The 13897-nt window shown below is 35.6% G+C and overlaps 2 protein-coding genes across 2 annotated transcripts; both read left to right on the plus strand.

Moving 5' to 3' along the window:
* The first annotated feature begins 863 nt into the window (after window positions 1-863).
* Window positions 864-3261, plus strand: LOC129577980 (uncharacterized). Its single transcript, XM_055465950.1, has 4 exons — window positions 864-870; window positions 1960-2610; window positions 2872-2927; window positions 3034-3261. Exons 1-4 carry the CDS (start codon window positions 864-866, stop codon window positions 3259-3261), a joined length of 942 nt encoding a protein of 313 aa, XP_055321925.1.
* A 2067-nt stretch (window positions 3262-5328) lies between these two features.
* Window positions 5329-6677, plus strand: LOC129577983 (uncharacterized). Its single transcript, XM_055465964.1, has 4 exons — window positions 5329-5379; window positions 5487-6096; window positions 6280-6385; window positions 6458-6677. Exons 1-4 carry the CDS (start codon window positions 5329-5331, stop codon window positions 6675-6677), a joined length of 987 nt encoding a protein of 328 aa, XP_055321939.1.
* Window positions 6678-13897: the final 7220 nt, after the last annotated feature.

A 13897-nucleotide genomic window follows, 5' to 3' on the forward strand; every position in this document is an offset into this window, starting at 1 on the left:
TTAATTCAGTTGAATTCAATGAAAATGTCAATATTAATGACGGCCTGAGAAGAAAGACCTTTCCTACAAAACCTGTGCGCAGAACACAAACACAGAAATATTTTAGTCAAAAGGCGAACAGCAAATTTGCGAGCGCAAAAACCTAATATATTAACAGCGAGCGCAAAAGTATAACAAGCCTACTAGCATGCAAACTCCGTATAAGTAGGTCTGTTATGCTTTTGCGCTCGCTGTAAATATATTAGGTTTTTGCGCTCGCAAATTTGCTGTTCGCCTTTTGACTAAAAAATTTCTGTGTTTGTGTTCTGCGCACAGGTTTTGTAGGAAAGGTTTTTCTTCTCAGGCCGTCTAATATAATTATGTTGCATCCAATTATAGATTCTGTAATTCACCGACTGAAGAATCGGACTCTCAAACTCCGAAAAGACGAGCTAAATACGATGGAAGTGCTGTACAACAGCCGGCTAATAATATTAGTACCTTTAGTAAAACCAGAAGCTCCGTGAGACCTGTCTAACACATATTTGTTCGATTTACATAAATACATCTAGATGAAAATCTATCAGCCTCCATCAATACTTGACACTAAATTTAGTATTTAATTCTATTACACTGCATATGCACACTCAATATTATAGCGACATCTATTATTAAAATAGCTTGTAGTACTGACACATTCATGTTTGACACTTGTTAACTACATACCACAGGGGAATTTAATAGGTAACATCGAAACTACAGTGAAATGCTATGAATGCGTTTACTACAAGCTATTTTAATAATAGATGTCGCTATAATATTGAGTGTGTGATGAGCAAATACAGATAATACAACGGCAAGTATTGCTGCATCAAACCTCTGCTATGGCAGGTGAGTCTTTTACATTCTCTTTTACATAATATCGCTCACTATACAAGACTAGAAAAAAACCAAGAGCGGAAATGTCACCTTTTTGGATTTCGTTCATTGGATTTTGCGAATTCAAAATTTAAAGTAAATATTTATTAGAGTTCGGGACAAATCGACGCATCGATTTTTGGCATTTCAACGTATAATCTGGCAACTGAATGAAATCATCATTGCTTTATCTGTTCTATTTTTGGTTGATATTTGTCCGCTTTTGGTATTCAATTATTGTTTTTTTTAGAAGAATGTGTTTTTTTTAATTTTATTTGTCTCCTATCCTACAAAAAACTTACTGGAATGTCTATTCTTTTTTTTCAGCACGCCATCAATGCTCACAGTGCGAAAAAACGTACACACAAAATAAAAAATTAAAAAAATATATGGATAATGTGCATTTCAATCCGGGATAAGACCAAAACCTCATCAATGTACCAAAAAAAAATTACTCACGAAAAAATTACTTGAAAGAACATTTTGATAGAGAGCACAACATGAAACCAACAGAAAAACGCTTCCAATGTACTGAATGCAGCAAATCGTATGCATACAAGAGAGATTTGAAAGTTCATCAAGCCAATAATCATGGAAAATCGTTTATGTATAAATGTCAATACTGCCAAAAAGAATTAACATCTCACGACATACGTAGGGCACACATAAGAATCTGTTTGATTAATTTAATTGTTTATCTGTGTTTATCATTCGATTTACGGTTGACTGACACGATATTTAGTCAAAGATAATGAAATTATGTCATGATTTCAAAGCAATCAAATTATTTGTAGATGAGGCGAAGCAGAGATTGGTTATGAATAAATATCAAATGATGGTTTTAGAAATGAGAACAATAAAAAGTTTAAATTTATTGCATCTGTAAATTGGTATTTATCGCTGGTCTGGCTCGCTGATAAAATTATTCGGAGCAAAAAAAAGTTGTCATTTTCAAAATGTTGAAAATCATCGTTTTTTCTAGTGTTTTAATTCATTGTGTGGTTTGTTCGGTAAAATGTGATTAAATTCGTTTATAAATTAAGATTTATTGATACATTTTAGAATCTCTTCATGCTTCGCAGCAACCTGAAAATTTTTCCGCTTCGCAACAGCCTCAACCTCTCCAACAACAACCTCAATATCCACAACAGCCACAATCTTTACAAGAACCTCAAGTTGTAATGCTTCCAGCACCCGCAGCTGCTTTTCCACAAGCGATCCATTGGGATGATTGCACCCGATCTATTTACTATGTGGATTTGTTCGCAAATCGCAGTCAAACATCAATTTATCGCTATGACTATGGAGAAAACCAAACATATGGCGCTTCTATAGTCGGACAAGCATCTCCCACATTCATTCTTCCGATGAGTTCAGAGTGTAATAAAAGCCAGAACCATTTTGCCGTCGGTATCAGTCACAACACCGAAATAATTGAATGGGATGGAAGATCTCCGACAGCTAATATTGTGGGCACACTATTTGGTGTCGAATTAAACGATCCGGGAAGCAGCTGGGATGTTGGACGTCCAAGTGAAAATGGGATCTTCTACGGAGGAACATTCCACGATTCATTCTGCAGTGGACCTGCCAATTCATCATTTTATAGGTATGTGAATCTAAGACAAGCAGAACTTCTGTTTACGGGTTTAATGTCGACGACGGGTGTTGCTTCTGATGTAAAGAGAAATATGCTTTATCACATTGACACTTGTACGTGGACGATCATCGGCTTCCAGCTAGATTCAAAAGAGAATATTTGTAAGATCATTTTATGAATGACGAATACACAAATGATACAATTTAGTTTTATTTTTTTCATTTTAGGCAACGGTCATGTTATATTCGACTTCCATACTTCACGTAATTCATGAACAATTTCCAATACTTCTTTATACTTAAATCGATTTTCAATGGCTTAAAAGATGCGATAAAAGAATAAAAAAATGAATTATTTTTAAATAATTTTCGTAGCTTCTGGCAGTTGGCCAATTAGCTTGGACACAGACACTGATGGATTTGTATACACCGTAAGCTATTTTGATGGTTCAGTTTGGAAAATTGACCCAAGGTGAATAAATATGAAAATATTATATGAATGTAAAATGCTATGATTCTGTATCTTCTTTTTTTCAGGACAAAAACTACAGGAAGACCATTGTTCAATTACCTTCTGGACTTAACGGCATCGCGTTTGGTGGCCCTAGAAAGGATATTTTATTTGCTATTCGTGGATCACATATAATCGACCCGTTCGATGGACGTCCTATAAATATCAAGGAAATTGAAAGTTCGCTGTACAAAGTCACTGGCTTGGGATCAAATGGCCCTAAATATCGTCGCCTAATTGCATCACTTGAATAAAAAACAATTTCTAGTAGAAGTAAAAGCCAATTCGGTCTTTGTTCATAATAACTTTTTGCGGCTGGTAGCAACTACAAAATAACAATTTCTTTCAGATTTATCTGAGTTGTCAACACAACTTGACAAATACACTGTGAATTCGGTTATTTATTTAAAAAAAAACATTCCATAGAAGCAAACAATTTGCTTTTGTGCAATTGATTGATCAATTTTTTTTAAATTGTATTTTCATTTAAGCATTGTTGCTCTTACTCGAAATTGTAGAAAAATTACCTGTTTGACACAATTTGATTGTATTCACATATTACAGGTAGTGTAGGTGAACATCTAAATAAAGTATCATATGTTATATAATATAAATGATTTACTCAAAGATCAGAAAACGAAATTGTTGGTCAAGAATAAATGAAATCGTTGCCAATAACTAAAGTAAAAATTTAAAAGAATATTTAAGAGAGTTTCATTTGATCTCATTGAATGCTTTATTAACCAATTAGTATTCACAGAAGATTGGGCCAATGTCTCTCATGGCTCGGTGACACTTTTATAGTATTCACAGAAAATATACGAATATAGGTTCTATCGAGGCAATTGGATTATCTTTCTAATAGAGCTATAGCACCATTCCAATCTGGCTAACCATTCCAATAGCACCATTCCAATCTGACTAAAGTTTAATTCATTATCCACAAAAATGCTAGACCTTCCAAAAAATGAAGTTTCTCAGTTTGTACAATGTGTAACTAAAATACTAAATATTATTCAAGGGTTATTGAGTGCAGCTAATATGAAATTATCAGCGAAGATTGAAGTGAGAGAAGTAATCTAGTTTGTATGTTATTTTCCCGAAGGATTTGGAAATGATTCTTAATCAACAGTTTTGTAACATTTTAATTTATTTAAATAATAATGTATCAACATTTATAAACTACAACATGCTTGATGATTATGTTTTAACACATTTCACATTCTCTATGCATGATTTGGTTGAAATTTTCTTGTGCTGTTCTTTGTCTGCACAGAAAATTAGTGTTTTAGAATAAATTTTCCTAAGTTTTCGGAAGTGATTTTTTTGTCTGTTCCGTTTCAAATCACAATCCCGTTTCAGATTCAATAATGTTTGTCCAAACTTCGGATTAATTAATTTATTTGAAATACCGATCACAAAGCTTAATAGAGAAAGATAATCAATTAAACGGTTATATTGTAAATTTATCAATATTGATATTTTTTACTACGCATCAGTTAAATTATAATGACACTGAAAATCACTTGAATAAACAACACTATTTCATGATAGTTCCAAATGTCTTCTGTGTTGTTGAGTCGAGTGTTTCAATATTGGTTGCTTTGTATAACAATAATAACAATAATAATAATAATAATAAAAACACGTATTTTGTTAAATCTCTAAATCAATAATAACATTCTTTAGATTCAATGATAGGGTGGATTTATTGTTTCAGATTTGGATTGCTCGTGATAAACTATCTTGTAATAGGTTGATTTGAGAACATTTCACCGCGATTTGGTGGCCATCTAAGGTCAAAATGCTACAAAATAGCCATATTGCCTACTGTTTCTGTGAATATCCAGATAACTACCCATGAAATTTTCAGAAAATATACCTAAAAATGACTCATAATAACTGTACCACGAGTGGTTGTTCTAGAGATATTTCAAAAATGTCAAATCGAACGCGCAAAAGCCGTTTTCGCTTTTATATGAAAAAAAAATTCAATCTATGCATTACACGATAATGAAGAAGTAGCGAGGGACAAGAAGCAGAAAGAGGAAAAAACAGACGGTACTGACGTCCATGCGTTTAACCAGATAGAAAAAGAGATATGGACGTCAGTATCGTCTGTTTTCCTCTTTCTTTCGCTATTTCTTCACTGTGCAACTGTTATTGTAAATATTATTTACTTAAAACACTCTTAACAAAGGTAAACAAAATCGAGAGTATAAAATGGAGTTTTCCTCACTTGATGATTCAGTAAGAAACCAGTTTTTATATACTAAACTACTTCCGTGATATTAAAAGGTGGAAAAGTGTTAATTTCAAAAATGTGGAAGCTCACCTTTTTTTCAAGTATTCTTTTTGTGATTTGCACGAAGGTAGGTATTTATAGATCTTAAAAGCAAACATGTTTACTATGTTAGGGTAATTATGATTAAGAGCTTCATAAGTTAAATTCAATGAAACCATTCAATGTGTTTTTCAGGTTTCATCGCATTCGAAATGTTCTGGGCCACAAATTACAAAAATTCAAACAGCTGAAGCTCTTTTTCCATACTCATTGATTTGGGAAAGTTCTTCACAAAGTTTGTACTATGTAGATTTCCTTGGCTCGAGCAGTAATCCAATAATTTTTCGCTATGATTTTGAAGAGGACAAAATATATTCAGCTTCTATAGCTGGACAACAATACCCTTCATTCATTCTGCCAATTAAATCGAAGAATAAAACTCAAAATCTTTTTGCCGTCGGTGTCGGGCACTTTACCGAAATAGTTGAATGGGATGGAAGATCTCCGACAGCTAATATTGTGAGTAGACTTTTTGGTGTTGAAGAAAGCGATTCGACGAGCGGTGTAGCCACCGCACGTACAAGCGATGAAGGAATATTCTATGGTGGAACACATCATACCACCTTCTGCAGTGGACCTAAGAATTCATCATTTTACACGTATACAAAAATGAAAGGACTGCAACAACTTTTCACCGGCACACAAACTACAGACGGTCTGACTTTCTATAAAGATATTCTTTACCACTTTGACCCTTGTTCGAAGGTGATCAAGCAGTTTCGTTTGAATCCTAACGGGAATATCTGTATGTTATTCAATATATAAATTTAGAAATGAACAAATGTGATAATAGGTTGCTCTTTTTTTCTAGCCAATGGTCGTGTAGCATTTGACGTCAACACTTTATGTAATTATCAATGCATTTGAAAACGATTTTAGATTAAAATTCATTTATTTAATTGTTCTTTTCCTTTTGTAATACTTTCAGCGCGTCATAATTCTAGTCAAATCTTCATTAATTTAGACACAGATACTGATGGATTTGTTTATACCAATGAATATGGAGGAAATTCAGTTTGGAAACTTGATGTAAAGTAAGTTATTTATTTTTTTCAAAATGAAATTAAGATTTTATTCGACTGTATGCTTTAATCCCTTTCCTGTAGATCACATAAAGCAGAGGTAGTTGCAAAATTGCCCATTAACGGAACAAGTTCATTTGCATTTGGTGGACCGAATAGAGATATTTTATTTGTCAGTGCTGCATCTACCATAGTTGATGCGTATACTTTAGCTGCAGAAGTGATTTCACAAAATGGCTCTTCACTGTACAAAGTCACCGGTTTGGGCATAACAGGCCGTAAATATAGTCCTCTAATTGTTTGAATCATATTTGTTTGTACATATTTAGCTACGAATAAAATGATGCCAAGGAATTTATCAAGGAGATAATAAAATCGTCATTCAAAAATAAAAAGGTTCGAAATGTTTAATTTCTCTTTCGATGTGTGTCAATTTCCAAGTGTTTCATAAAAATAAATTTTCAATCAATACATTGGGAAGTTAGAAAACATATCCACAAATCGATGAAATCATAATAATGAAATAATTTTGAAGTAAACGTTGAAGAATGTCAATTTACTCAATAGAAAATGGAATTTGGAAGGTATTTTCACGAAATTCATTAAATCTAAAAATAAAAATTTCTTCCCAGCAAATGAGTTTGTACCGTTGTTATGCATTTTAAGAATCATCCCCATTCTGTTTCTTATTTTTTCATCTCTTCCCTGAACAAAAGTGAATGACATTCAAATACACATTTATTCATTTATAGACGTATATGAATTACGTCATCAAAGTAAAATTGCATTCGCAAAACGACCAAAGACAGCATGCATATTCAATTTATAATAAACTTTGAATTGAATGTGTTGACATCGTCCAAAAGTCAATGGGCCATTTCATTTTAATGGCATGAATAAAAACGAAATTGCTGCAAATAATCATTGACGGTTATAAATGCGGAAAAAACCATATACCAGAGCGAACGTCTTCATGAATTTTTAATTGGTACATTAGATGGAACATTTTGTAGTGAGCAATTCACTGTTCATAAATTTTTATTTTTATATTCATATTGCATGTCGATCGAATAAACAAAAAAAGAAAAGAAAGACAAGAGGCTAAGGAAAAGATATTCCGATTGATACGTCCCATTGGATATTACTAATATATCAGTGTTGAATGAAGTGGAACTTTGTTGGAAACTGCGAAACAGTCAAAGTGAACACACACACGCGGAAATTCATAATAAGATTAAATAATAAATGTGGTGTGCATTGGGTTGAGCAAACATTTTCGGAAGAAACGACGATAGACTTGTGATTTTGATTAAATTACGTTGTTTATGCAACAAAATGGGTCAAAGACACCTTCATCTCTCAGCCGCATCAACAAACAGTGGACCGTGAGTCGAATCGGATGAGTGTCAACTCGGTGAAATCGACTACCGTATCGTTTTTGGGCAAAAATATATATCAAATGCCAACGACAACGGTCCATAAAAGAAAATCAACTGACATAAATGGTTTGACATCTTAATCTAGTCGAATTTTTCTAGCGTGAAATAACGATGGTGCCGAACGACGATGACGACAACTAAGAAAACAACAACATGGACAAATCTCGTTCCACCACCACCACTGCCAATATTATCATCGCCATCAACATAATTTTTCGTGCATTGCACGCGTCTATTCACACTCATGCTCACAAAGAGGGCGTCCCCGCACAACATAGATAAATAAATAAGTAGATGCTCGGAACATTGAGCAAAAGAGCGAATGAGCGAGCGAAAAAAATGTGTGCATTTTCACTTTCAACGGGAAATATTTTTAATGTCGTGGATAAAAGATGGATCGGGAGAATCTAGTGTGCATACTAAGAAGCAAAAAAACGAGTAGGGCGCGAATCGTTAGCGTGAACAAAGCGTAAAAGTGATTTTTTTTTCGTCTTCTACTTTTCTTTCCGTCGGTCTCTTTTTTCTTGGTGTATGTGTGTCTGTGTGTGTGTGTGTGTGTGTGTGTGTGTGTGTGTGTGTGTGTGTGTTGTCATGGGGAAAGCGTCGCTTCAAGGCGCGGCTGAAACAACAACGAAGAAAAAAAAACATCAAAAATGATTACGACCGAGTGAAATTCGGTAGGTGAACTGTTCGGCTTCCATTCAGCAAGAAAAAAAAGAACGTAATAGGATTCGCTTTTGCTTCGGTCAAATGTATTTATAATTTATATTTAAATTGTTTGCATAAAGTTTATTATCGACTGAGGACATACAAAATTCAGTGTTGCGAAGCAGGAGGGAAACTTTCAAAGTGGATCTTCCTACGGCAATAAAACCAGAACCGGCGAAAAGAAATCGCTGTTAAAGTAAGAAAACTTGTCGGTCTTAATGCGTTGTTGTTCGGTCGGTCGTCTTCCGGGAAAAAAAGGGTTCCTCCTTTGTCTGGAACAACCGACCAAAAAAAAACAAAAACAAAACAGAAGAAATCTTGAGAATTATTCTTCGCTAAATTACCATCGCACTGTCTTATCGGTCAAACACTGACACAACGGTTGAGGAGGAAGGCGTTTTTTTTTTGTTTGCTCATCGAAAAATGACAATTCAATTGCATTCGCCGGTTTCGCTCCCGAATAACGAAACACAATTATGTATATGTAAACGGCTGTTTCAATCGGGATAAAATTCGCGGCGTTTCAAGTAATTAATGAAAATTCAACTCCGTGTGTCGTTTGCATAACTCGATTTTGGTAGCGTAGAATATCCCCTTTTCGTCTGCAAGAGGTTTAGAGACAAGAGTCTCGCGCATTTTATCGGAATTTCCAATTGTTCAAAACCAACAAATTTTAAATGCAATAAATTTAAATATTTTTCGAGGGCGATAAACACAAAGAAACAAACGTTCGAAAGCTATTTAAGCGACTTAACACACAACATACAACATTCCCAACTCTCACTTCCGTTTGCCGGAATGTGAAAGTGGAAACCGAACAACGGAGACGACGACGACGACGACGACGATGAGTATGAGTCGAGTGAAACATCGGAAAAATCTCTCTCTTTTGTTTTCATAAACAAATCGTTGAGTGTACGTTCAAATTGCACTTGATTTTTAATTGAAACCCAAAACCGACGCACTCCCATACAATGTGATTATGGTGAACAATGTTCTGTTAATTCTCATGTAATTTCGAAATAAATGAATTTTTCCCTTTACGTTTACCGTGAAAATGAGACAGAGTGAACTGAACATGTAATTCTCAGTTTCGTAACATTCAATACGAAATTAGATCGAAGATAACACACTCCCAACGTGAACATATATACATTTGTTAGGTAAATCCAATTGATAACACTGCAACGGCAATATCTCACGTTGCGCACGTGGCAATGGTAATTTTCATTGAAATTACAGTCGATGCAAAGAACCGCATGAACACGTAATGCTTTCCATACAACGGTTCAAATTCTTCCGCACCCTTTTTCTCTAATGCATTTACAGTGTGCTAGGCATTTTGACTGACGGTGTCGTTCTTCGTCGTCATCGTTGTCGCGAGGATAAAGTAATCTGATGTAATCTTTTTTCCCATTTCATACTTTTGCTTTGGCTGTCGTTGTTTGTGCTATGAATACAAAAATCATTTTCATCATATTAATCAAACAAATTGCACGCACTATAGCGACAGACAGGCGGCGGCGGCGGTCTGTGTCTGTCGCTCGCTCTTCTCTCTTCTCTCAAAATGTATAACAATATGTTCGTTCAAATGGCTTAATTTTCAATAAAAACGCGTGACGTTGCCGAAAAAAAAACACCTCTCCTTCTGTCTCTCAATTGTCGTCAATTCGTCAATTTTGAATATGTTCAAATTATTTCAATTGAAAGTGCACTGACGGTGCGGTGACTGACTAATGCGTTACCTTGGTGAACGATGTGCCGTGTTTTGATGTCTCTGTCTATGAAACCGAAATCGACCATGTATAAATTATTGGTTTCGAATTCCCACAAATGTGTACGCTGTACGCACATTTGAACACCGCCCCTGCCACGTGCTGACACACCGAAATCAATACACACACAGTGAAGATAGCAATCCTCATGCGTCGCACTAATGCCAATTCATTAGTTGCATTTTAAAATGTAGGGATGTTTGGGTTTTTCTGGCTTCTCTGCCGATGAATTCGATGCATACAAATTAAATCACATTCAAATAAAGGCAAACAACTCGTAAAACAGCGCGTTTGAATCGCAAAAAAGGACCCACCACGTTATGTGAAGTGCGCCTGTTATAGAGCAAATCAATTGAGCCACTCTCCCAAAACCCATCTCTCTACGGCAGCATCCAAAACAGCAAACGCCATGCATTAAATTTAATTTGCAAACTTTGATTTTGAAGTTGTAAAAAGGTTCGTGTTTGCTTTTCACTTTCCACGAAATGTGAAGCCACTGATGAATACCACACTTTTTGCTTCGCTCGAATTCCCCACTTTTTCCATAAATCGAAACAAAAATCCAACTTCTGCTTTTTTGGCCGATAAACAAACACACTATACATAAATTGAGTGGTTTTTTTTTTTGCTTTCGGTAGTGGTTTCAAACTCTTTGATGAGCTATTTGGATTAAATGAATTTCCCTAGATATCAATAACAAAGATTACAATTTTGCGGCATTTGCTTGGAATAGCAACATGTTTTTTTTTGCGATGCAAGAATTCTCAAAATTGGAAAGCGTCTCCGTTGCGCTAGATGAACCACAATTTAAATAGCTTGCTAAATAATTGCTTTAATTTAATTTCATGTGCAGTGCATTGATAATTGGCTCGAAACAATCAAATTAACTCGTAATAACATCATCGGGGCAGATCAATTAATTACACAGATTTCTGAATGCGAGCAAGCGAACGAGCGACTATGAGTGTGTGTGTGTGTCGAGGGAAATGAGAAAATTAACTTTGTTGGTGATGCCGTGTATCTTGTTACTAGTTGAGCGTCACCGGTCTCCTGACAAATCACCATGCATACAAAACACAGTGTGCCGTTGATATTCTCCATAGCCAATTAGGATTTCTGTCACCGTGTTTCGGTGCTGTTGTGTCGTCGTTCGTCGTCGTTGTTGCTGTCGTTGTTAAATATGCCGCCAGCTGTTTGTATTTTATGGAGCCGAAATCAGTCTGTGACAGCTTCTTTTTCTTGCTATACGACAGACCTGCTATTCATGTATTCATTGTCGTTTGTATGATAGAGCAAATGCCTCTTCATACATGTCATCTATATACATGGCGAATTCAACCGCAAAATTACTTTTGAAAAATGCAAACGAACATGTTGCCATATTTCACCGACAAAAGCGACGCGAACACAAAAACCTGAAACGCAATATTCATTTTGCCATAGGCAAATTACATACACACACACACAACGCATTTCAACCGATAATTTTGCATTGCTCCTTCTATTCATTTTCAAAATCGGTTTGTCTGCACGTTCAATAGCAATGCGCTTTTTTGTCCTCTATCGCTGGCAGCTTCGTTTTACAGACAGTATCATCTACACGCACACACACACACACATTGTTGACATTGAATGATGAATAATTTCGAAATTGCTGCGATATATAGTCGTCGTCTTTTTACTCCTCAATCGATCCATTCTGTAAACAGTACAATTCAAACGATTTCAAAAGCAACAGCTTTTTTTTCGATTCATGGAAATCTGATAGATTCCAATTAATCTCGTGCCATGCTCATCGTTCCCTCGATCTCACTAAAATCGCTCTTGTTTGCATCCATTTTTGGATCAACGTCAGCAACAACATCAGATGGGATGTACAATGTACGTCATATACATGTGAAGGTAGTGCAAATAAAAGCAGAAAAATTCCTGGAAATTCTTTCGAATTTGTATCCTTGTAAATGTTGAACATTTTAAATTGTTGAGAAACGAGTCGATTTCCGGTACGGCATTTACTTTGTTTATCTTTCCAAACTTATGAGAAAGACTTTCACTGAACACGATGACTTTGGAAACTGATGTTTTAGTTTTAAAATGGGTTTCGAGTTTCATGCATTGCACACATTCACAAGAGCATTCGATTTTGTCTCTCAGCCATCGATTTTCGAAATTTGTCGATTTTGCGTCACATCAAATGAAACTAACAAAATATTGTTGAGAAGCAAATATTGACTTTTGGCCAAAAATACCAACAGTCAATAAATTCTTAATGCCATTTATCATGCACATGTTGAACTAATTTCGATTCAAAGACGAAATGCGCTCACGTATTGGCCACTCAGACAAAACACAACATGTGCTGTTTGCGATGGAACACAGTGAATTCGGTCGATTTGCTCACATTACATTCGATGCATACGGAAGCTTTTTGAATCATCCTGAAATCATGCTGTAATCATGTGGCATCCGCTCGAGCCGGAACATCTTAATGATTTTATTATACAGGCATATGTGGATGTGTGTGTGTGTGTGTATCATGTCGAAATTGATGCGGCAGTAAATGATCAGGATTGATAAAGTTTTTTTTCTTCTACTTTGCCATGAACTTTCATCGTGTATCCAGACCATTCTTCATCGGCTACGGTCATGTGCGGAAAATCGAAATAGCATAAATAGCATTTGTGCGTGCTGCCTGAGCGCAAGAATGTTGCGCAATAATTAGGTCAAGCGGGTTGAATCAGATTTTCTAAACGATGATTTTTCTCGCTCCACCCATCATACACACACAATTCATTTATGCACGTTCAACGTTTCGCAATCACGAGAGCACACATACGTTTTTGCGTCTCATGTGTGGTCGAATTCATGTTTATCTGATTAGATATCAAAAGGATGCGACGAGTGTGTACGATGAACACGATACAATGTGTTTTTAGCATGTTAATTTGAATTATTCGTAGAAGGCCATTGTTGGTGTGGAAGTCGACTCATAATTACGACGTCTCACATTTCATTCGTTCAATGTTGATGTTGGCTGTTGTGATGTTTGATTGCAAATGTGATTGCCGGTCGGTTGGTTTGGCTTTGAGCGAGCATGCTTTTAATTTGATTTTGATGCCCGAGTGCGTGGTCAATTAGTGTGCTTTTTTTCTGTTCACTTCACTGCACATCACAACAGACAGACAGCAGAAATTCCATTCATCTCATCTGAATACACTTTCACTCCAGACGATTCATTCCGTATTCGGTCACTGGACAACAAAAGCTAAGCAAATGTAGCACAAAACTGCGGGCCAATTATATTTCGTTGAATGGTCAAAGTGAACCAGATTGCAACTTTTCATTAAAATTTTGATCTAAAACGTTTCATTGTTTTTTGTTCGCATCTAAATAATGGGCTTTGTCATCATGTTTCGATGACAAGCTTATTATCACATTGCTGCAAAAGATAAAAGCGTTCAATGATTTCGCAGCTCATTTGGAATTAGTTCGGTGTGTTTATGCGTGTCTAATTCCTGTTTCGCAATTCCTTTGTGTGTCTGTGTGCGTACACCGTACACACAAAAACACACATTTAATGCGCTTATTTGGACATTAATTCG

Source organism: Sitodiplosis mosellana, unplaced genomic scaffold (assembly GCF_009176505.1).
Source record: "Sitodiplosis mosellana isolate CC-2019 unplaced genomic scaffold, AAFC_SMos_1.0 Smas_scaffold_1, whole genome shotgun sequence".
NCBI lineage: Eukaryota > Metazoa > Arthropoda > Insecta > Diptera > Cecidomyiidae > Sitodiplosis > Sitodiplosis mosellana.